This window comes from Pholis gunnellus (genome assembly GCF_910591455.1).
Source record: "Pholis gunnellus genome assembly, chromosome: 4".
Taxonomy (NCBI): domain Eukaryota; kingdom Metazoa; phylum Chordata; class Actinopteri; order Perciformes; family Pholidae; genus Pholis; species Pholis gunnellus.
Window position 1 is genome coordinate 1701600 of NC_136530.1, and position 22594 is coordinate 1724193.

The window sequence follows — 22594 nt, forward strand, 5'->3', positions numbered from 1 at the left end:
CACACCTGCCCCCTCGCTGGTGGGACTGTCCCATCTGGGACCTTGTGATGGGGAATTTCAGGGAGGGTGGTGGTGGCAGGGGGGGGGGTGTCTTCTTACTTCCCAAAACCGCTCAAAGTGCTGCGAGTCAATGATTTGACTCCAATCACTTGAGTTTCCTGAGGTTCACCTTGTGTTTGGGAATTTTATCGACAAAACGTTTAACACAGTTTCACGGCAGTTTGTGAAAAAGTCTCAAAATACAATGGATTGGTTTCCTGTACAGGGACGAGATTACGTAAGAAATTAAAGTTAGGTGTCGGCAACAAAACCAACAGTTAGGTTTAAGGAAACTGTCGTGAACAGTTTAGAAAGCCACTCCCATAAAACAACAATGTGGTGTTCAACCGGTCTTCCAGTTGAAAGTCCTGTTTGTTGGACTCATCCACTTCCCCTCCCGCCCACCAATACTCGTCTTTTTAGATAATATAAAGTACGTCACTCGCTCTGACTGTTGCTTAGTCACATGGATGAATTTAATTATGTTGTCCTCCACCAATAAGGCTCCTCATTGATTGTCGTTCTGAGCGACACAAAAAAACAACAGACAATTCATGTCCCTGTACACAAAACCAATAGCTGAACATGTTGTACTTGCAGGAAATACTTTGTAGCACTGTAACAATGTATGTGCTCCAAACCCCTTCCTGTGACTCCCAGCAGTCCCAACAGCACACGTTATAACAGTCAGTCTTCCCTGAGCTCTGAGGGAGACTATGAAGCCCTGATCCGGTGCTTCAGGCTGAAATGAAACATTTTATAGGTGACACTGCAGAGGCGGAGAGCTGCGTGTGGCTGTAAAGCCCTCGTCATTAGCAGACACCAGATGGTAGGTTGACCGTGCACATTGCTCTGCTGCTCGGTATCTGTCCTCCTCATTAAAGCACATTCACACACAAACAGAGAGAGAGGCTGCATGATGTATTCAGCTCCAATCATGAGAAAGAAGAAATGGTCCCTGTCTGTTCATGTTATACAACAAATAATCCCCAAACAGGATCACAACACAACACAACACATCACAACACAACACAACACAACACAACACAACACAACACAACACAACACAACACAACACAACACAACACATCACATCACAACACAACAACTGCAGCTTTGAATCTCTTTTTGTTCAAACAAGAAAAAAAAGGCAGATCATATGGTAAGGTTGCTTGTCAGCGTTGAGTTCAGACCAGCGGAGGAAGATCCTTCTCCCGTTGACACGCGCTGACATAGAGAACTATATTTAGCTGCTTGGCGTCCGTGCGTAAAGTGACGTTGGCGCGGACGCACCGCGCGCGCTGGGTTGTGGACTGACTGCTGATGGAAGCAAACCGGTGATGTTGAAGTGATTATTAAAACATTTCTTTAAGGACACTTTGTCCTTCCGAAGGTCCACGAATGACTTGAGTTCTAAATGTTCATTCTAACCAAAAGTCAGATTTATGTTTTCTTTTTGATTTTAGATTTTTTCTTGTTTGTTTACTTTTGTTAGTTTGTATTCATTTAGCGTTCGATGTTTATTGAGATCACAACTTTTCCTTTGTTGTTTTTGTTGTATTGTGCACAAACACAATGTGAATTCTATTTTAAACTGTCTGGGAGATAAAAATCAAAGAAGTGCTTTTGGACATGCCACGTCACTACTTTCAAAATAAAATGAAAGACTTAATGAATGAATTACTACTTAGGAGACACAACAGCACGTGATATTATAGTACAAGTACACGAGTACCCTCATCACTGAGAACCAGACTGACTCCAGTTCAGCCTCCACAGAGTGACGTGTCCTGCTGTTTTAGGAGTAGATACTGCACTTTATGAATAATGAAACAAAACTAAAAAATGACGTAAACAATGCGGTCCTCTTTGCAGCTCGGGCTTGGAGGCTGGAGGCGGGCGCGCCGGGGCGTGACGCGGCCGTGACGTAATGCAGCCGGGGATCTTTTTAATCCTCTGCCGCAGCAGCCGCAGCCGGTAACCAGAGGAGGGGGAGCACGGTCGGACGGGAATGGACCGCACAGGCTCGGGCTAGTCTGCAGTGAAGGCCGAAATACATCTCACGGTAATATCAGCGAGAGAAACGGAGAGGACTGGAACGAGCCGGCTGTTCGCGAAGGCCAGACCCCCTCCTCCTGCTCCTGCTCCTCCTGCTCCTCCTGCTCTCTGTCTGCAGCCTGCCCACGGTCCACAGATGACACGGACCTCGTTTAGAAACACTGTTCGAAATATATATCTTCAAACGCATGTGTAGGACTCGTTTAAACGCCGATCTCTAGCCGGCTGACGGATACTTCACGCCTCGTCCCCGGTTCGCCCTTCAGCGACGTCGCCGCGCGTCCCCGCTGTTCCCGTCAGCTGCTGCGCATCAGCAAAACATGCAGGATGAGCCTTTGGGGGTGACAACCACGCAAACGCCCCCGACGACCGAGGAGAAGGACAGCAACGAATCCGGGAAGAGACCGAACCGAACCGACAGCTCGTTCACGCCGGATTACAACCAGAGGAACGCGTTCACCGATTGCGCACGAGATCGTTTCTGCGCTGCGCAGTCCGTCCGTGACCTTCAGCCGCACAGCCGGAAAACACATCAGCAGTCAAGTCGGCACACCGAGTTCATCCCCGCAGAGTCGCCCCCACCCCGGGGACGTGTCAGTCACCTGCCGCAGAGGCGGCCCGAGCTCCGCGGCTCTCCAGTGGAACCGGCCCAAGCCGATGCTACGTCGCCATCGCCCACTTCTGTGAATCCAAACGCGATCCAAATGGACTCCCCCATCGCCCACCAAATAAATATCGGCAATGGCAGCAGCGGCGGTACCGGCAACATGTTGTCCGGAAGTCTCAGCGCCGCTTTCCCGAACCTCCCCGCCCAGGAGATGCAGAGCGCCGGCTCGTCGCCCGGGTTCGGCACGCCGTGGTCCGTCCAGACCAGCTCATCGCCTCCACCCGCACCCAACTCCATCAACCACCACCCCATCCACGCGAACGCGATCAACCAGATGCCCAACGCGGACCCCGACAACAGCTTCTATCCGGGCATCCCCTCCTCCATCAACCCGGCCTTCTTCCAGAGTTTTTCGCCGGTGTCGGCTAATCCGTGCGCTGGGATTAATGTGCAGGGCTTCAACGGCCCCTTCTCGCCCCAGATGAACGTCCCCCAGCAGGCGCAGAGTCGCAGGTCCCCGGTTAGTCCCCAGATGCATCCCCAGCAGGGCGCCTTCCTGCAGCAGAGGAACAACTACAACCAACATCAGGTGAGCTGCTGTAGGACACAATAAACACATTATTTTATTCATCCCACCACTAGTTAGCATTCACACCTTAAGATGTCCAAAAAATGAGGCCTACACATTCTTCTTGACCTCTTTGAATCACGATGTGAGGGTGTGAGGACCACCACCAGGATGTCCTGAGGTCAGGTTAGCATCTTGTGACGCTGCAGAGATAAAAGAAAAAAGCCTCTAGATGTATGATTGTGTGAGCATTATGTAATCTTTGAAGGATAATGTGTTTACTCATCATGCATCTGTCATGTTATCTGCATGGGCTGAAGTCACGATACTCTTGAGGCAAAGGAAGAGAGGGGTGAAGAGGTGGTGGGTGGGGGGGGGGGGGGGGGGGGGGGGGGGGGGGGGGGCATCACTGAATCCAGCTGTTGTTCTCTGTGGAAGCTGCCAGTGGGATGCGGTCACATGGCTCATGACCATGCCTGTCTTGTGGTCCAGTCAACACAAAGGTTTGGTGTCCTAAATGGATGCCTAGAAGTGTGTGTGTGTGTGTGTGTGTGTGTGTGTGTGTGTGTGTGTGTGTGTGTGTGTGTGTGTGTGTGTGTGTGTGTGTGTGTGTGTGCTTTAAAGTAGCGCTAATAGATTAGTTGTGGACTATTTAATGAATCGTCGATGATAATCGATTAATCGCTCTGATTCCAGGTTCTTAGAATGTGAATATTTTCTGGTTTCTTTCCTCCTCTGACAGGAGACACTGAATTTCTTTGAGTTGTGGACAAAACAAGACATTTGAGGACGTTGTCTTGGGCTTCTAGAAACACTGATCATCATGTTTCACCTATTTATAGATGAGGAAAAGTAATCGACAAAGAAAATAACCAATAGTTCCAGCTCTGTTTGAACATCTGTGCTGTTTCCTCTGATTATGAGCACTCTGCATGGAGCAGAAACAAATAGTTGTTTTAGTATTATTATTTTTAATAAACAACAAACAGTATACTAATGACATACAACTAAATAATAATACAGAAATAGTTTTATCATTATTGAGTTGTTTGATAAAATCAAACCTCTCCAAGAGTTTCCATTTTCTTTAACAGCATCTGCATTAATCCAGATTTATTTTAGATCATAAATCAAACATGTTCTTAAAGCACAGCATAACAAACCTGTTTGCAGTTGATACAAAGAGAAAAGAGGACGTAGAGGACGTGCAGACAATAACATGAAGCAGTTACAAGGATATATGTGACGATATGATATCAATTCGAGAACAGAGATTGGATTAAGTAGAGTGTGTGTTTGTATGAGAGGAAGTGATGCGTATCCGCGTTAAGAGACAAAATAATTTAGATCACATCATGTTTTGAGTGAGTGAGAAACAGGAAGTTGATTGTCCTCAGCGTGGGATTATAAACACGATGCGATTGGATGTTTGATATGCTTAAGAGTGGACACAACGTCCAGGTAGAGAGAGAGAGAGAGAGAGAGAGAGAGAGAGAGAGAGAGAGAGAGAGAGAGAGAGAGAGAGAGAGAGAGAGAGAGAGAGAGAGAGAGCTACACTGTCGGTGTCGCAGCGCTCGGCTAACTCAGTATTAGTCTTAAAGCCCTAAATCTTCTTATCTACAGGAGCAGATCAAGTCTCGGCTGACCGGGAGAAAAGAAAGGATAGAAAGACAGGATAGGATGAAGCGGAAGTAAAGTACAAAAATATGCACACGCCCCTTTTTTATAACCCTCTTCATCTTTCTCCACACCACGTCTCTCTCTGTGCGTGCACACAGCCCATGGTGAAGCAGTCTCCCTGGGGCAGTCACCAGGGGAACGGCTGGGGCTCCGGAGGGATGTCCTGGGGCCGGGACCACCGCAGAGGAGGGAGCGGCATGGGCGGACCCGGCTCGGGCGGTCACCACGTCTCGCCCCTGAAGAAGCCCTTCTCCAGCAGCAACATCATCGCTCCGCCCAAGTTCCCACGCTCCGCCGGATCTCTGGGGCCTAAGTCCTGGATTGAGGAGAACGTGTTTCGCACAGACAGCAACAGCAACACCTTGTTGCCCCTGCAGGTACGTGTTTTGGGTTTGCACCGGTGGCTTTGGGGGACAATGGGTTCATTTGTTTGTTTTTTGCGCTACAGTTTGTGTGAAAAAGCCGTCGCTCTGAAGGTGGGAAATAACCAGGAGCAGAGGCATCCCCAGTCATTTCAATCAGAGATTGGACAAAGGGAAATGATGAAGAGGTGTGTGTGTGTGTGTGTGTGTGTGTGTGTGTGTGTGTGTGTGTGTGTGTGTGTGTGTGTGTGTGTGTGTGTGTGTGTGTGTGTGTGTGTGTGTGTGCGTTTCAGTTGAGATCCCTTGAGAATTATTTTTTATGAGCGGAGAAACTGAAAGAAAAGCGATTATTCAGACACACATCGTGTGTTGATGTGATGGCGTGGTTCGCATTTCAATCAGATGGGAGGAGCTGGAGCTGATTTGCTCTGCAGGTTTTTACTAAAGGTGTAACAAAGCGGGCCGGGCTGGATTCATGGCAGAGAACATGTTGAAGGTGAGATCTGTTTCAGGCAGCGTTGCCACATCGGACCGGTTTCCGCCCACTTTGGGCTGTTTTTTTGATTAAAGTGGTCCGTGGAGGAAATTTAGGATTCTTTTTGTCAACATTTGAATAAATAAAATCTCAATCAGAAATGCGTTATCGATCCCTGGGGAGCAAATTGGTACGTTACAGTTGCTCTTTTATAAGTATTAAGAAATATAGTTAATATAAATTCTGTACATGTTGCTACAATATGGCTCATAACCGGATTACTGCCTTTAATTCACAACGCAACATTATTTACTGAACGACCACAGTGTCAGTATTTAATTCATCTTTAGTTCATCGTTTCTTATTCTACTTTTTACAGTGTTGGTAGTTGTAGTGAAATGAGGTTTTAAACAGTCCTGAACTTTAAGTAAAAGACTTTTACTGCACCGGTTGGCTGTTTTTATTTAACCATTTAAAACCAATTGAGATAAAAATCTCTTCTGAGATGGTGACCGGACCAAGAAGGCTGAAAAGTTACAGATATTTCAGACATGCAATGAAAACAATAATACAGAATAAAAAAACTAAAGTCCACACATCAACAAACACAGATAGTGTACAACACATACCAGACAAAAGGGAATAAAGACTTCCATTGTTTGGCATTGTTGCATGAACAATTAGTGGTTAAAACCTTTGTTAACTTTTAAAGATTGTCTGGACCAATAAAATAAACTCTATGGCCGTTCAACAAATCCTGTCTGCACTGAACAGAGTATTTCTCTCTGTATCTCTAATGTTCTAAAGGAAACGTTTAATCCTCAGTAAAAGCCATGAAACTGTAAACGTGTCCGCTTGTATTTATATTAATTCTGAGAGAAATGACACATTTGAATGATTTGCCAAGAGAAGATTATTTAATTTCTCAGACTAGAATAATGACGCCACCCAAACAATGGTGTCACCGAATGGTTTCAGTGCTGCCATGAGCTCAAGTTATTAGTGATATCAGAGCCAAGAAGAACAACGCTTCCTATTCCAGGAAACAGGCCCGACTCCGCGGATTGTTAATTTCCATAAACAGTATCGGATCCAGAATGTTTTAGATTCCAGGACTTTTCCTTCCTTCCTTTCTGTTTAACGTTTGGCAGCCGGCGGCTCTTCTCTGCTGAGTCATGTTTCAGACGTGGCTCTGAGGAAGGTGAGAGCCGCTCTGCTGTCAGCGACAGGATGGTGTTTAATGTGTTAAATCACACATATATATAGTTTATATTTTCTTCTTTGTGCTCCTGCATATCAGCCTGAAACATAGAATATCCACCGAACATTGAGATTCCCACAGCCGTGTGTTTGACTTCTGTTCTGACCGGCGTCCTCGTTCCTCGGTCTCCAGCTACAGAAGCTGTTAGCTAGTGAAGATGAACGGTGAAGAAGCAAGAAGACGAGTGTAACCGGCAACACACCATAAACCAACCTCCTGATGCAGAGGAGGAAAACTCATATCTCATACTCATGGAATACTTTATTACCTTTGTACACGCTCTGCAAAGAAAGAAGTCAAGTAATAAAAGCGTTACAAAGAAACAAAGGTTGAATATCCTGTAAACTATTAGATTCGGCTGCAAAATATTTACTCACATGTAGATTTTTAACACCTCGTGTTTCTAAAGCAGCTAAGAACAAACTGGCTTTATTAGTATCATCCTCAGATGTGTTCATAGTGCTTTAGTCAGTGACTATAGTACTTCAACAAATAGCACTACACCCGCAACTACACACACAAATCTTTACAATCCTTAAAGAAGAACATGTGTAATATAAACAGACGATGTCTCTGGTTCTGCTGCATCGATTTTTGATCCTTTTCTTTCCTCCAAACTCTCCATCGTGAGTCCGACGACGTTGGAGGAGAGCAAACACTGAATCAGTGGAGTTCTGCTTCCTGTTCCTCCGGGAACCTGAACCTGAACCTGTCTTTAAAGTGAGAAGTCCGTCTCTTTGGTCAACGTCTTGCAACCTGTTTAGGATGAATCAATAATCCTGTTATCACGATCTCTGAAATATAGATGTAGAGTTACTATAACAACTCTTTATTCTCTGCTGTCACTGTTCTACTCAACTAACTAATGGTGAAGCAACGCAAAGTTATATTAAACACTTCAGCCTCAACATGACCACCTGTATATCAGCCACTCACCCCGTGTTACCGTGAGTAACGTGCCTCCACGGATTGAAGCCTTTAACAGCAGAACTATGTGAAACATTGGTTCATAAGGTCTCTCACAGCTGGTGCAGAACGAGCCTCGTTCATCCAGTCGTGCGATCGCTTCTTCACAAACCTTTTAGCATCTTTGCTGAAAGCTGAATAACTCCGGACCTGCACGGACGAGTAGCGGCCGTTTATGTGGAAGTGTTTTAAATATTAAGCTCTGAGTGAAGATGATGATATCGTTGTGTGGTTTTGTTTTTAAATGCGGCCTCCATTCACTGCAATTCATCATCATTTCAAGCTAACACACGGAGAGTCACTGATGTACAGACGGTCACTTTGTGGGTGAAGCGTTCCTTTAAACAACCTCGTATTTATTGACCTTTATTTAACCAGATGAGTCGACTGAGGACCAGTTCTCATGAACAAAGAGGCAGATTGACCAAATATAACATCTATCAACATGTACAATGTATGAAAACAACCATGTTCCCGGAGAATCAGTTATTATTCAGAGTTATTAAAGGAGGATCACGGTGTGAAGGTGGAGAGTTTGAGCTTTTTTTTGCAACTCGTTCCAGTCAATTGGAGCATAAATGTCGGTTCCTGTAGATACTGAACAGTGAGCGGATGTTTTATAAATGACTGATACGAGTCACAATCCGTCACGATCAAAGTACGAAGGTCTGACCTTTACCCTCCACTGTGTCGGATAATCTCGTCACCAGAATATTACCACAGGAGTCCGTCACGGTTGGTCATTAGAGGAGCGCTATCTCGTCGGCCTGTTGATGAGCTCATCATCTCCATCTCCTGGGTTTTGGTTTCCTTTCTCTCTGGGAACAAGTCCAGAGATCCCGGCCGACCCCCTGAAGTGAATAAACACGGAAAGAATGTTAATCCAAGCGTGAGCTACTCGCTCTCTTAAATCTCTTACACGATAAGCCAAATTCCAACACTTCAGAGGCTTTATTATTCATCAGACAAGGAACAAAAGTGTGTCAGAAACGCGAGGACACGCAGGACCCAGACGGTGTGTTTTGTCATCTCTATAAAAACCTCTCACCTGTGTTTTTTTGTTTTTTTCAGGAGCGCACCAGGATGTACGACAGTCTGAACATGCACTCCCTGGAGAGCTCGCTGATCGACATCATGCGAGCCGAGCAGGATCCGATGAAAGGTGAGGCCGCTGGTTCCCTTTGCTCTGTGTTGGGGGGGGGGGGGACGTGGGGGGGTGAGGACGCCTGACATCAGGTGCAGGGGAAGTGACGGGCCCGCTGCTAACGGAGCCGTGTTGTTTTTACCACGCTCCGGCTTATTTTCTCCCCCGCTGAGAGCTTAATACTTTCTGCCACCAGCTGCACATTTACACGACCTTCAGCTCTGATCCTGTTGCTACTTAACCTGCGCGGCACACAGAGCCGAGTGAGGAGAGGAGGAGGGATGTGATCGGTGAATATCTCTAACAGAGTCCCGCTCCTTAGTGGACCACCGAGGGACCTTATTTAAAAAAACAATATGTACGGTAGTCAACGGAGAGAGACAGATATCTTATTGATCCCGTTAGAATTGTGCCATGAATTACACGTGATGTTCGTCAATTTAAAAGATAATTCAACAAATCAAGAAAGTCTCATTTTGTCATACAACTTTTAAAGAAAGAAAGAAAATACGTTGTTATAAAGACGACACACTCTAGAGTGTCGTTAAGTGACGTCTCTCTCTACGATGTCGGACCAGACTCTATATAAGAAGTGGACGTAGTCATCGTGGCGTCACTCATTGGTCTGTGGACTGATGTTTCGAAGCCTTGAAGCCTTTGAATACGGCCGTTGCCATGAGAAGTGACCATATGTGGACTGAGGAGGAGTGACGTAGAGACGCCGTATACGTCTCTGGTAGAGACCTGTCAATCACTGTGTAGCCCTGCCCCTAAAGCATCCCCTGCTTTATGGTCTGTTTGACTCTAAATGGACCATCATTTACTAAATGAACATCATGCTGTATTGAAGAAGACTTGAAACTAGAGATTGAGACCATAAACTCATGTTTACAATGTTTACTGAGGTAATAAATCAAGAGAGAAGTAGAGTCATTTTCTCATAGACTTCTATACAACCAGAGGAGTCGCCCCCTGGTGGACACTAGAGAGAATGCAGCTTTAACACATGAAGCTTTGGCTTCTCTTTGCAGAACCGGCACATGACTCATCATTTTGAACTAACTGAGTTCCTTCTGACCTCCTGATGGTTTGTCAGTAGGAAGCAGTAGATGTGCTGCAGTGAGACGCTTCTCTTTTGGCCTCCGGAGGCTCAGCTGCTGGACATCTGAGCAGCCGTGTCAAATAACTGCAGCGCTCTCACTCTCCTCTCATTCACGGCCTCACAGGTCGGCTACACTTTCACTTTACAAATATGACCCGGAGTAACACCGCCGGTGAAACCGAGCCGTGCACGCAGTCCTTATTCGTATAGTCTCCATGAAGATCCGGACCCAACCTGCGCCCTCCTTTGCTCGGCCGAGTGTCTTGTTGTTCCTGCCTGAGCAGATGGAGAGGACATGGGCCAGTGTGCACAACAGAGAGGGGGGGGGGTCCAGACTAATTTTAGATGCGATCACACTTTCACACACTGTGTATGACAGCCAAGAGAGGAGTCAGGAGGGAGGGGGAGGGGGGGCTTGTGAGGGTGGGCTCTGCCATTTATAGCACGGCCATGGGCCGACACAACAGTGTGCAGCATTCTGACTGCCAGCTCCAACATACAGGACTTCATAAACCACAACAATATAGTGCTGCAACATGTTTTAACATTTAAACATTTCTGACTTTCAGACACAAATACACACACAAACATCATGAGAGCCAGAATGAACGGCTAAATACTCTCAAAGTCTAGATCGGGGGCGCCGAAGTGGACTGATGTCGAGTTTGGCGATTTCTCCGTCGCCATCTTGGATTACAGCCGTCGCCATGTTGTTTTTTTCCACAACCAATGAACCATATCTGGACGTAGAGACGTATATACTTCTCTGGTAGAGACCTGTCAATCACTGTGTAGCCCCGCCCCTAAAGCATCCCCTGCTTTATGGTCTGTTTAACTCTAAATGGACCATCATTTACTAAACGAACATCATGCTGTATTGAAGAAGACTTGAAACTAGAGATTGAGACCATAAACTCATGTTTACAATGTTTACTGAGGTAATAAATCAAGAGAGAAGTAGAGTCATTTTCTCATAGACTTCTATACAACCAGAGGAGTCGCCCCCTGGTGGACACTAGAGAGAAGTAGTCATTTTCTCATAGACTTCTATGGAACCACAACCGGAGGTTTCCTCTCTGCATTAACGAGCTTGAATTATTTACCGGATCGCAGCACATTGCTGAGTGGAGACGTTTCCTTAAAGCTGAAAGAGGAAATGATCTTGTTTTGGTTGAAGGCTGGATGGAAAAACAAAGGAAGTGTTTCACTCTGTTTTCCTCGTAATATGAACTCAAGGTGTCTTTGGGGATGAGGAGAGCTTTGTTCCCGTTGCAGACATGTGAGGAAGGCTGTCGTAACATATTCACAGGGAGCCACTGTGCCTTTATATGTGTGTGTGTGTGTGTGTGTGTGTGTGTGTGTGTGTGTGTGTGTGTGTGTGTGTGTGTGTGTGTGTGTTCTCACTCCCATGTGTCCTCTCCATCTGCTCTGTGTCTCATCCTTATATCTCTCTTTGTGTGTTTCCTTTCCTCGTGTCAGGCCGTGTGGGATGTCCTAACCCCGGGGCTGACGGCCTTCTCATGCTCAATGGTAATTATCTCTCATCCAAATGTGCAAATGAGCAAATTTAATACGACCACATTCACATAAACGGGAGGAAAAGAATTACCAAAACACATAAGAAGTGGACGTATCGCCGTGACGTCACCTATTGTTTTGTGGACGTTTCTTGCATATTTATCTTGTTTTTTTTCACATTGGCTTGAAGGTGTCGCCACCTGGTCCAATAAATTAAAGTTAAAAACTATTCAGAAACAAATGTAATAAGTAATATGCAATAAATAAATAGATTTACAGATTTAAAAAAAGAACCAAGAAAGAAAGAAATGAAAATTCTTATCATAATTTGTTTATATATATAATTTAAAAAAATATTTCCACGTTTTTGATTTACTTATTTGTTCTTTTATTTATTCGTCTTTATAATTCCACATGTATTTATTTGTAATTGGTTTTCTATAATATGATTTATTATTCATATTTCACTGGCTGTCATTGTGAATATTTAATGTCTTCAGGCTCATAGTTCTGCACGACGCGCTGCTGCAGCGACGTCACTTTTTCTGCTCGCGTTGCGTCAGCGAGCGAACGACGGAGAAACACGTTGGTCTCTGCGTGACCAGGTGTTGTGGTTTTTCAAACCCAACTGGTCTTTGAAACAACGCACTTTTATGTGACGTGCATGAAGGAATAACTAGCTTTGTAAATGACCAAAAAGATATATATATATTTAATTTAATCTCACAATGTGGCTGTACCTCCGGTGCCCAGTAGATGGCGCTCTGATGCCCACCAGTGGGTGAGAATAGCTGCAGCAGCTGACATGTGGTGGGCAATCCGTCATCAAAACGTCTGTTTAGTGATCGTCGTATTTCATCTTCTGTTACTTTACCATCAGTGTTGCAAACCTCCGGTTCTCCCACACTGAGTCTCTGTGATGGTGCTCACATGATGAAGTCACCTGACGACTTTGAACGCACCACCAACAGGACGTAGTTCCAGCCTTTCATTACAGTGTGAACCTTCAGTGACACTTAGAGTAATTGTAGCCCTGCAGACATGTGGACACACGTCACAGTTTGTTTAATACGGCTCTCAACACGTCGCCAGCGTGTTTTTTTTATTGGTATTTCTGCCGTTTCCTCCTGAGACCCAGCGGTTGACGTTTGTCCCGCGCTGGGATGTATTTTTTGGCTCACGTCTCTGAGGCCGAACGTGTTGCTGAGATAAACCGTGTCGTCCCTGACGGAGGACGTCCGGGGCTCTGCAGTGATGTAACACATGTGCTACTTCAGTTTTCTGTTTCTCCAAATGGCTTTTATCAGATCTGACATGTTGAAAAAGGAAGTTAGATATAGATTACATAATGCCTCATTTGCATATTTAAACATCACATTTCAGTAAACGTGTAACACAATAAATCCTCTTAGTGTGAGTGATGAAGTGGTGAAGGTTCATGGTGATCTCTATGAGTTCATGTGTTAACTCTTCACCTGTAGAGTCTCTAAATGTCTGTAATGAACTAAACGTCTCTTTAAAGGACGTTTTCTCTCAATGAGTTTGTTCTCAGACTCTGATGATAAATCTCCACTTCAGCAGCTCTTACACACACCAAACTCTACACGTTCATTCCTCTCTGTGTGCTGAAGGTTCACACACACTCACACACTCATTTATACATTTAATAATAGAAACATGGATGTTTTTATGTCTGTTGACGGTATTTTCTGACTCCTGGAGTGAAACAGAGAGATCATGAATGTAAAAACCTTTGACTCTAATTTGTCAACAGCATGAATTTCAATGAATAATTTTGAACTTTATCAAATGTTCACATTTTTGTTCTGTAAATGAGCAGAAATGTTTTAGCCTCGAGTGTGTTACGGAGGAGATGAATGAGTTTTCATGGTGTGACTGAGTCCTGCTCCGGCTCTCAGGAGGACGTGAGTCCGTGTGGTTCTCTTGTTTGTGCGACGCCTCATCTGACCGAATGAATCGGCGGTTTGATGAGGAGTCATGAGATGAGTCTGCAGAGGTCACGTCTAAGGCCTGAGAATGTGTGCACAGCTGAATCTTGTATCTGTACTTCTCTACATGCAGCCAGGAACTATGGGAGACGTCGAGGTAAACTCTACAACTCGTCTGTATTCGTCCTCCTTGTTTCTCTTGTGGCATGCTCTGAATAAAAACCAAACCGAGGCCTCGAGTCCGGAGTCAGACCTCCGATCCTCTCTCTGCTTTTAGATCCAGGGAGACAGTGGTGTTGGTGTTTTGCAGCATTCTTCTACTGTCGTTAAAATGATTGTTGGCTGTTTGTGCCTCTGCTCTACGGAACCCCAACGTCTTCAATACGACATAAACAATATGACATGAATATTCATATGAATAAATCCTGTCAAATATATAAATGAGTTTTTATTTGAGATGATTAAAGTGTCATTATAAAATCTAAACTGACTTTCTGAAAATAAATTTAAAAAATATAAAAACTTCTAATATGTGATAAAAAAACAAAAACAAACCAGTTTAATCATTTGTTAAAATATTTCTGTTTCATTTGTATATTTTATATAATTCATTCACATGGTTTATTTTAGAGTCAACGCTCACGTTTAACAGGCTTGAAAGTTTCCCTTTGGAGTCGCCTCATATTACAATGCAGCTAAACTCGTCTTCATGATGAAGCTCTGAGTGTGTGTCGTGTGTGTCGTGTGTGTCGTGTGTGTCGTGTGTGTCGTGTGCGTCGTGTGTTTGCCGTTTCATTTCCCTTCCTGCTCAAAGATGTCGAGACTTCACAAATTTCCTTTTTTGTTTTTGATTTTCGGTTCTTTGTCAGTTTGCTCATCGATCTTTCTATTCTGACGTGTTTAACTTTTTTAGTCACTTCGTCGTTTTCTCTAAGAACAGATGAAGCGTTTTCTGGTTCTGACTGTAACAGAAATATTTAAATATCACTCATGCAACAGATATTTTGTTGAGCGTGTTTTGCTGTTTGCAGTCCCACATGTAAACACGTGATGGCAACCAAAGGCCAAGAATCGGTTCCCTGTTCTTTACAAAATGTAATAATAATCACTTATTTATGTCTTTCTGGAAGACGTTGGGGCTCCACACTGCTCGGCGTTGTTATTAACAGCCTGTCTGTCCACACACTGCTTCAAAGAAACTAAATGGATCCAAAGTTCTCACTGTAATCTGGTTCTTTGTCTCACAACCAGCGTAAGAACTGCATTCAAAGCAGAACCGTTATTCTATCCTGTCATACAGAGGCGGGTCAAATGCAGAGACAACTTTCCCCCTTAACGGGATAAACCGAGTATAACACCATTTAAAATAAATCAAAAGAATGAACGGTGACCTTTAGATGTGTGTGTTTGTGACGTTTCTTGCGGTAGCCTTACCTGCGTGTTCTTGTCCCTCCACCAGGCCGCTCCTCTCTCTTCCCCATCGACGACAATCTCCTGGACGAAGGCCACGGGAACCCGGGCGTCCCGGGAGTCCACGGCTCCCCCAACTGTTACCCCCACCAGAACGGGGATCGCATCGAGCGCTTCTCCCGTAAGGTGTTCGTGGGAGGTCTGCCCCCCGACATCGACGAAGGTGAGGATGACTAATTAGCCTTTGGTCTCTTTTTATTCTACAAACACCAGCTCTCTCCTTCTTCACCTCTTCTGTTTTTCCTCTTCCTCTCAGACGAAATAACCTCGAGCTTCCGCCGCTTTGGTCACCTGGTGGTGGACTGGCCACACAAAGCAGAGAGCAAGTCCTACTTTCCCCCGAAAGGTACTGACAGCAGCAGCGAGCCTCCGTATGAAGCACACGGCTACTAACGTTTATTAGAGAGTGACCGGTGGTGTCAGTGTCAGTGGGTTCTATCCCCCACAATGTCAAGACATCAGGTCATTATTATTTTTACTGAAGTATAATAATGAGTTTAGAACTCGTGTTAGGAAGTTAAACAGCTCATAATTCATCTCTAATATCTATTTTATATTCATGTGAAAACATCTCCTTCAAACTACTGGATTTATTCAAGTTCATCACCAAAACCACATTTTACAGATGACACGTGAACACATCATGATGACGCTATAATGTACCTTCAGCCAGTACTCATGTTCACCGAGCAGAGCCTGAAGGCATCATAGTGTAACTGAAGTGAACCTCGTTGGTTAGCCGTTAGCGGTGCTGCTAACGTTACTAGCTCTCCTCCTGTTGGTCTAAACTCTGATCAGGTTTCATTGTAAACAACCAATCAGAGACCAGAGACTAGAAACACGTTAATGACGTCCTGATCACATGTGTTACTGAATACTGGAGGAGAAGGATTAGCACGAGCGCTAGCTGTGTGTAGCGCCTCCACACACCTGCGTCCAGATCAGCAAACAGCTACTTTCAACTGCAATAGCCCGTTTCAACCAGTAGAGGGCAGTCACTCTGTATATTAATGTGTAATTAAGATCAAATAAGATCATCTGTTATTATTAGTATTAACAATACAAGAAAACAACACGAGTACAATTAATAATCAAACAGTAAAGGTATAATAAATAAGTAAACACAATATTATCAGATTGAGCAGTTGGATATACATTGTGTGTGTGTGTGTGTGTGTGTGTGTGTCCTAGGTTATGCGTTCCTGCTGTTCCAGGAGGAGAGCTCGGTGCAGGCTCTGATTGAAGCCTGCATGGAGGAGGACGGGAAGCTCTACCTGTGTGTCTCCAGTCCCACCATCAAAGACAAACCCGTGAGTCCAGCAGCAGCAGCTGAACACACTCAGAGCTGTCGTTTGTTTAGTTCCTCTTAAACACAGAGAGAGTGTTTTTAAAGGTAAATCTGACTTTGTCCCCCAGGTGCAAATTCGACCGTGGAACCTGAGCGACAGTGACTTTGTGATGGACGGATCTCAGCCCCTCGATCCCCGCAAGACCATCTTTGTGGGAGGCGTCCCTCGGCCCCTGAGAGCAAGTAATTACACCTTAAATTTAATTATTTTCAAGCTTACTCAGGCGGCGTATTAGGGCCATTGTAGATAAAAACAAAATAATAACTACGGAGCTGGGGGGGCGCAGTTGTATTCCAGGAAATTGATTAAAATCGTCAATTTACTAGAAAACAAACCGTGCCGGCGTCTATATTTCGTTGTATTATTACTGTGAGAACTGAGCATAGCCACGGTCCTCTAAGAACATTTTTTATGTTTTCTTTCAATTGTTTTTACATGTGATTTTGTGAGCCTAAATAAATACTAATATAATTAATATATTTTATGTTAAAATAGCTGTGGAGCAATGGGGCTGGTCCAACCTTGCAAAGTGAATTGAACTTTAATATCAAAGTTTTTTTTCTCATAAATTCACAACCTGACAGCTTTATTCATGTCCTCAGTCCTCTTGGTCCAAATCCAGAAACAACATTTGAAAATGACAGCTTGTGCACACGTGTTGATACATCAGTAGATGATCTGAGGAGCCTGACAGCGTTTCCCTCCTCTGACTAGTTGAGCTGGCCATGATTATGGACCGTCTCTACGGCGGAGTCTGCTACGCGGGCATCGACACCGATCCGGAGCTCAAGTACCCGAAGGGGGCGGGGCGAGTGGCCTTCTCCAATCAGCAGAGTTACATCGCCGCCATCAGCGCCAGATTCGTCCAGCTGCAGCACGGAGACATCGACAAGCGGGTACGGCCTCCCCTTCAGTAACAATGACATGAGCATTTTGGCCGTCGACATCTTGTTTTTTTGCAACCAGTAAACAGGAAGTGACCATATGTGGACTGAGGAGGAGTGACGTAGAGACGCCGTATACGTCTCTGGTAGAGACCTGTCAATCACTGTGTAGCCCCGCCCCTAAAGCATCCCCTGCTTTATGGTCTGTTTGACTCTAAATGGACCATCATTTACTAAATGAACATCATGCTGTATTGAAGAAGACTTGAAACTAGAGATTGAGACCATAAACTCATGTTTACAATGTTTACTGAGGTAATAAATCAAGAGAGAAGTAGAGTCATTTTCTCATAGACTTCTATACAACCAGAGGAGTCGCCCCCTGGTGGACACTAGAGAGAATGCAGCTTTAACACATGAAGCATTAGCTTTTCACTTTTCAAACCCGGAGGCTGCCGCCTGTGTGAGCCCTGGCCTGTCATGAACACATCCATTTTATTTGTGACTATTTATGTCTTTCCTTAAACATGTGTCTGTGTGTCTGTGTGTGTGTGTCTGTGTGTGTGTGTGTGCGTGCATGTGCACAGGTGGAGGTGAAGCCCTACGTCCTGGACGATCAGCTGTGCGATGAGTGTCAGGGCGCGCGCTGCGGAGGCAAATTCGCCCCCTTTTTCTGCGCCAACGTCACCTGTCTGCAGTACTACTGCGAATTCTGCTGGGCCAACATCCACTCCCGCGCCGGGCGAGAGTTTCACAAGCCGCTGGTCAAAGAGGGAGCGGACCGCCCGCGCCAGATCCACTTCCGCTGGAACTAAAGACGCCGCGGCGGCGGCCACGGCGACACAGTCAGAGGGGAAGGGAAACGAAACCCTGGCTCACGGGAAAGAGAGCCCTGCCTCCCCCTAAGCTATCAGTATAATCCAGTACGTAACACTATACAGTATATGCTATATATATATATCTATATCTATATATCTTTTGTAGCAGCCAAACACCACAAGCCTCAGTTTTTCACCAAAACTCCCCTCACATCTCAGGCTCTGACAACTCTACAACTCTTTTGTGGTACTTTCATCTTTTCTAAGAGATTTTAAAAAAAAGGAAGAAAAAAAGAGAGATTGAATTTTGTAGGTTTTTTATTATTATTATTATTTTTGTATGTGAGATTTAAAGTAGATATGGGAATGTTTCTTTTGCATGGGGGGCAGCTTGTCTGTCTGTTTGCTGCTATAGCCCCCCCCCCTCGGTGTGTGTGTGTGTGTGTGTGTGTGTGTGTGTTTAGTGCACACACTTGTTTCTTGGGGGGGAAACTAAAAAACCTTGATTCTCTAATGTTGACGCCTGCCCCCGGGTCATTAACCAAAGGTAGCAAAAAAAACAACAATGATAGAAAGCATCAAATTGACACATTTTTCTGCTGCAAAACAAACAGAAACAGTTTTGTTTTTTTATCTTTCTTCTTCTTAGAGAGTTAAAAACTCAAATATGTCTGCGCTCACACTGACCCACAGAGCGACGCCTGAAAATCTGGTTTCCGCTCTTCAACGTTTATACTCGACAAGCTATTTTAGAAGCTTTGCTGCTATATATTCATATATATATATATATGTATATATATGAATAGATGTGTAGGTATTATATTTAATGCCGTGTATAAACCAGAATCACGTCAATTGAAATGCAGTACGCACTCGGCCACTGATGGCCCAGCACCGCCATGGAAGGTGCATGTTATGACGATAGTAGCTACACAACTAGCATGCGGGATAGAATCAAAAAACATACAAAAAACAAACCACTGAAATCATAATTAAAGACGAAACGTAGCATGAACATCTGTTACAGATGCCTCAGAGTGAAAAAAAAAATCGGACAAATACGTTTTTGAAAGAAACACATATTTAAACTTGCATGCGTTGATGTTTATCTGTTGTTTGACCCGTTTACATACTTAACGATACAAAGAGTGACATTGGTTCTACTGTAGTGGACGCCGGCGTTTTTGTGACACGGTGGCTTGTACGGCAGAAGAAAAAAACAAAAAAGAAAAAAAAGCAGAGTGGCGTTCAGTGGTTTGTGTCTTTGTCGTCCTCCGTGCTGTGTGGCTGGTTTTTCTTTTAGTGTAGACTGAGGCTCTAGTTTAGTTACCTAGAGGAGAACGCACCCTTTGTGTGTGTTTCCAAAGGTCAGTCTGATTGAGCATCGCCTCTGCAGGCAAAAAGCAGGCAGACTTAACTGGGAGAAGCATCATTAGAACATCTCTCGACTACATGTGTTGTAGAGTTGAAATAACTCCGGGGAGACTCCGGCTCACTATCACGGAAGCTAAAGTATCTCTAGAGATGGAACTCTCCTCTCCTCCTTTGTCTCGTTTGAGTTCCACCCTTGAGTTACTCTTAAGTAAAACAAATAACTGGTCTAGGGACAATCTTTCTGTGAGGACGGTGGGCCCGGCCGTCCGTTCGGTACTGTACAAGTGTGTCGTCGTGGTTTTTTTATTCGTGCTCCACGCTCCTCGTTATCGGTGTCCAGGCGTCAAGTGTGTACTGTTACGAAACCCTCATGAAGCTGAGACTCTATTGCTTTTTAATTTGTTTGTGTCAACTACTTACCCATCACTGGCCCTTCAATATGTTTTTTTTTTTAAAATAATATACAGTATATATTATGCACTACTTTTCTATATCCCCACTTTATTTCTTATCCGCCCCTCCTTAAGTGATTTTAAGCGCAGACGTGGATTCTCTGAAACCTCCACTTATTTATGATCCTACAGAAGATTTATCAAATGTTTTATTTTTTCATGATTACTTATTTAAGATGTAGCGTGAAGCAGTGGTCTTAAGTTATCTATGTTCTGTATGAGTAGAGCAGGAATCCAATATTTTCTAATATATTCTAATGTAGTCTGGATGTTGTGAGGACCGGTGGGGGGGGGGGGGGGGGCCTGATCGAGGTGAAAGTTAAAGAGTAACTAAACCCCCAAACCACGACTATAAACCAATGTGTATGTGTTTTTAGCAGTGTTGTTGATGGATTTGGGTCCAAATCTTGACAATTTAGTGCAAAGTATTTGAATTCTATATAATATTCATATTTACCGCCCTCCACTGGTTGAAACCTGGATATTGCGATCACATTTTGCTGTTAGCTGATGTTGTCAGGTGATGTATATGGAGTCAGCTTTTGGCTTTTGGTTACCCTTTCAATTAGCCTGTGAATCACTAAAGCTAATTTTACGCCTTAATATAATTTTAACAGGTGAGTTATATAATAATGCATCCTCCATACAGTCGTCATGAAAGGGGATATTAGCTATAGAGCTATTTATTTATTTCTGCTGCAAAGTTGGGCGTTTTAACATAGAGGTCGATGGTGATTGACTCGCTTTTTAGAGCCTCAAGTGGCCGTTTGAGAAACTGCAGCTTTTGGCACTTCCACGTGAGCTTCATTTGTCAGCAGCGGAGGTTTGCTGCTTGGCTTATGTGCTAGCATATACATAGCTAGCGCTAATGCTAATCACTAGCATACTCATATCCCATGTAAACTCAAATGCACAAATATGAGTTTATACTGTATTTTGTAACCGTAACAGACCCTTTAAGCAATCTTACATGACCATAATCATAACAATAGCTAGCATGCTAGCAAGTAGCATAAGCTAATTGAAAGGGCAACGGCTACCATGAATGATCATTTAAAAACCAGGACATTTTGGTGAAATGTTAAAGTAACGTGTGGTGCTTTATATGTTCCGTAACTGTAGCATTAGTAATGCATGGTGGAATTAGCAAGCTAGCTAGCTAACTAGCCAGCTGCTAAATGAGTAAAATTTAACAACTTAATGCTTCTTGTCACAGCGTAGACATCGCTGTACCAGATAAAGAGAGAGAAGGTTTGATAGACGATAAGACGCGACTAAACTCTGGGGTTTAGTTACTCTTTAAAGAAGCCCCCCCCCCCCCCCCCCCCCCCCCCATGTGGCTTTAGTTCTCATGAACATGTTTGAATATCGTCACCTGTAACACTTGACTCGTGCTGTTTTTGTGAGGTTCTATTTTCTATGTTTAACACTGTTACTTTGTTCTGTATGTGTCTTTGTTTTTGTAAAAAATCATATTTATTTCACTATTTTTGTAGACAAAAAAAAAAAACCTTATTTGATTTTGATTGTATTTTTCTATTTAAATAGGACAATTATACAATTTACCCCCCGTCCCCCCCTCTTTGCTAATTATGTCCAGAAGTTCTGTTCAAAGACAAAGAATCATGACATTAGTAACAACAACATCAAGGTTTTTGATATATACACTTGACTCTTGTTTTGATACACATTTTCATTTGAAGGAAGGAAACATGAAGGTTTTATCATTTTCTTGGAAGACACTTGAGATTCTCCCCTGTTGCATCGAGGCCCCAGCTGCCTGTCCTCGTAGATGCTCTGAAACTTGAATATAACACATTTTGAAAGGCTGACTAACCTCGAATCTGTGTTGTGATGTGCAATACTGTTTCTAATGTTTGTATAAAAAGTGAGAACTACAGTGTAAACCTTTTTAATGCAGATTTATTTTTTTCATTGCATATTTTGCAGATTTCTGATCCACAGTGTCATTTTTTACTGTCAGAAAAAATAAAACCCCATTTTTTCATTGCAACTATTTTTAAATCCAGATATCTTTGTACTGATGTAAATGATTGTAGTTATTTTGGATAGTGTTTTGCTAACAACAGGAGAGACTTTTTCATGCATATTTCTATTTTCATTTCATCTTGTTTTATCCCACGTTTTATTTCCTTTTATTGTAGCAGAGTTCTTGGAATCATTTTTTTCATATTTAAATGTCATTGGTATCATTTTGTATTTTTATGTGGAAATTCACTATATAAAAAAAAATAAGATGCTAATTGCTAAGATATTATTTTGAGTTTTAATTATTTTTAAAGCTGAATATTTGTAATTTTATTGTCAAAGTGACTAATTTCTAAATCAGAGTTTGTGTATAGATTCACAAAAGTGGTTTATGAGGTGTTTGGATTGTAATTATTACTGAATGGTTCTTTGATATGCAAAATGAATATCATGTTTATTTTTATTTTTGTTGGTTTTGTATTTAAATGGGGTGTTGATTACAACCTTTTTTTTCTTTCACTTCCTGAAT

General features: G+C 43.6%; 1 protein-coding gene across 2 annotated transcripts; it reads left to right on the top strand.

Annotated features, from left to right (window-relative positions):
• Positions 1-2028: 2028 nt before the first annotated feature.
• On the top strand, positions 2029-21386 carry cpeb2 (cytoplasmic polyadenylation element binding protein 2). 2 transcript variants are annotated; one of them, XM_079157935.1, is made up of 11 exons: positions 2029-3293; positions 5051-5329; positions 9088-9178; positions 11742-11792; positions 13863-13886; positions 15189-15362; positions 15456-15545; positions 16391-16509; positions 16616-16730; positions 17263-17444; positions 18020-21386. In XM_079157935.1, the coding sequence occupies exons 1-11, from the start codon at positions 2418-2420 to the stop codon at positions 18245-18247; spliced, it is 2229 nt and encodes a 742-aa protein (XP_079014061.1). In that variant the 5' UTR covers positions 2029-2417; the 3' UTR covers positions 18248-21386. The 2 variants fall into 2 exon arrangements, with proteins under 2 accessions (XP_079014061.1, XP_079014062.1); XM_079157936.1 differs by lacking the exon at positions 13863-13886.
• The last annotated feature ends 1208 nt before the right edge of the window (positions 21387-22594 follow it).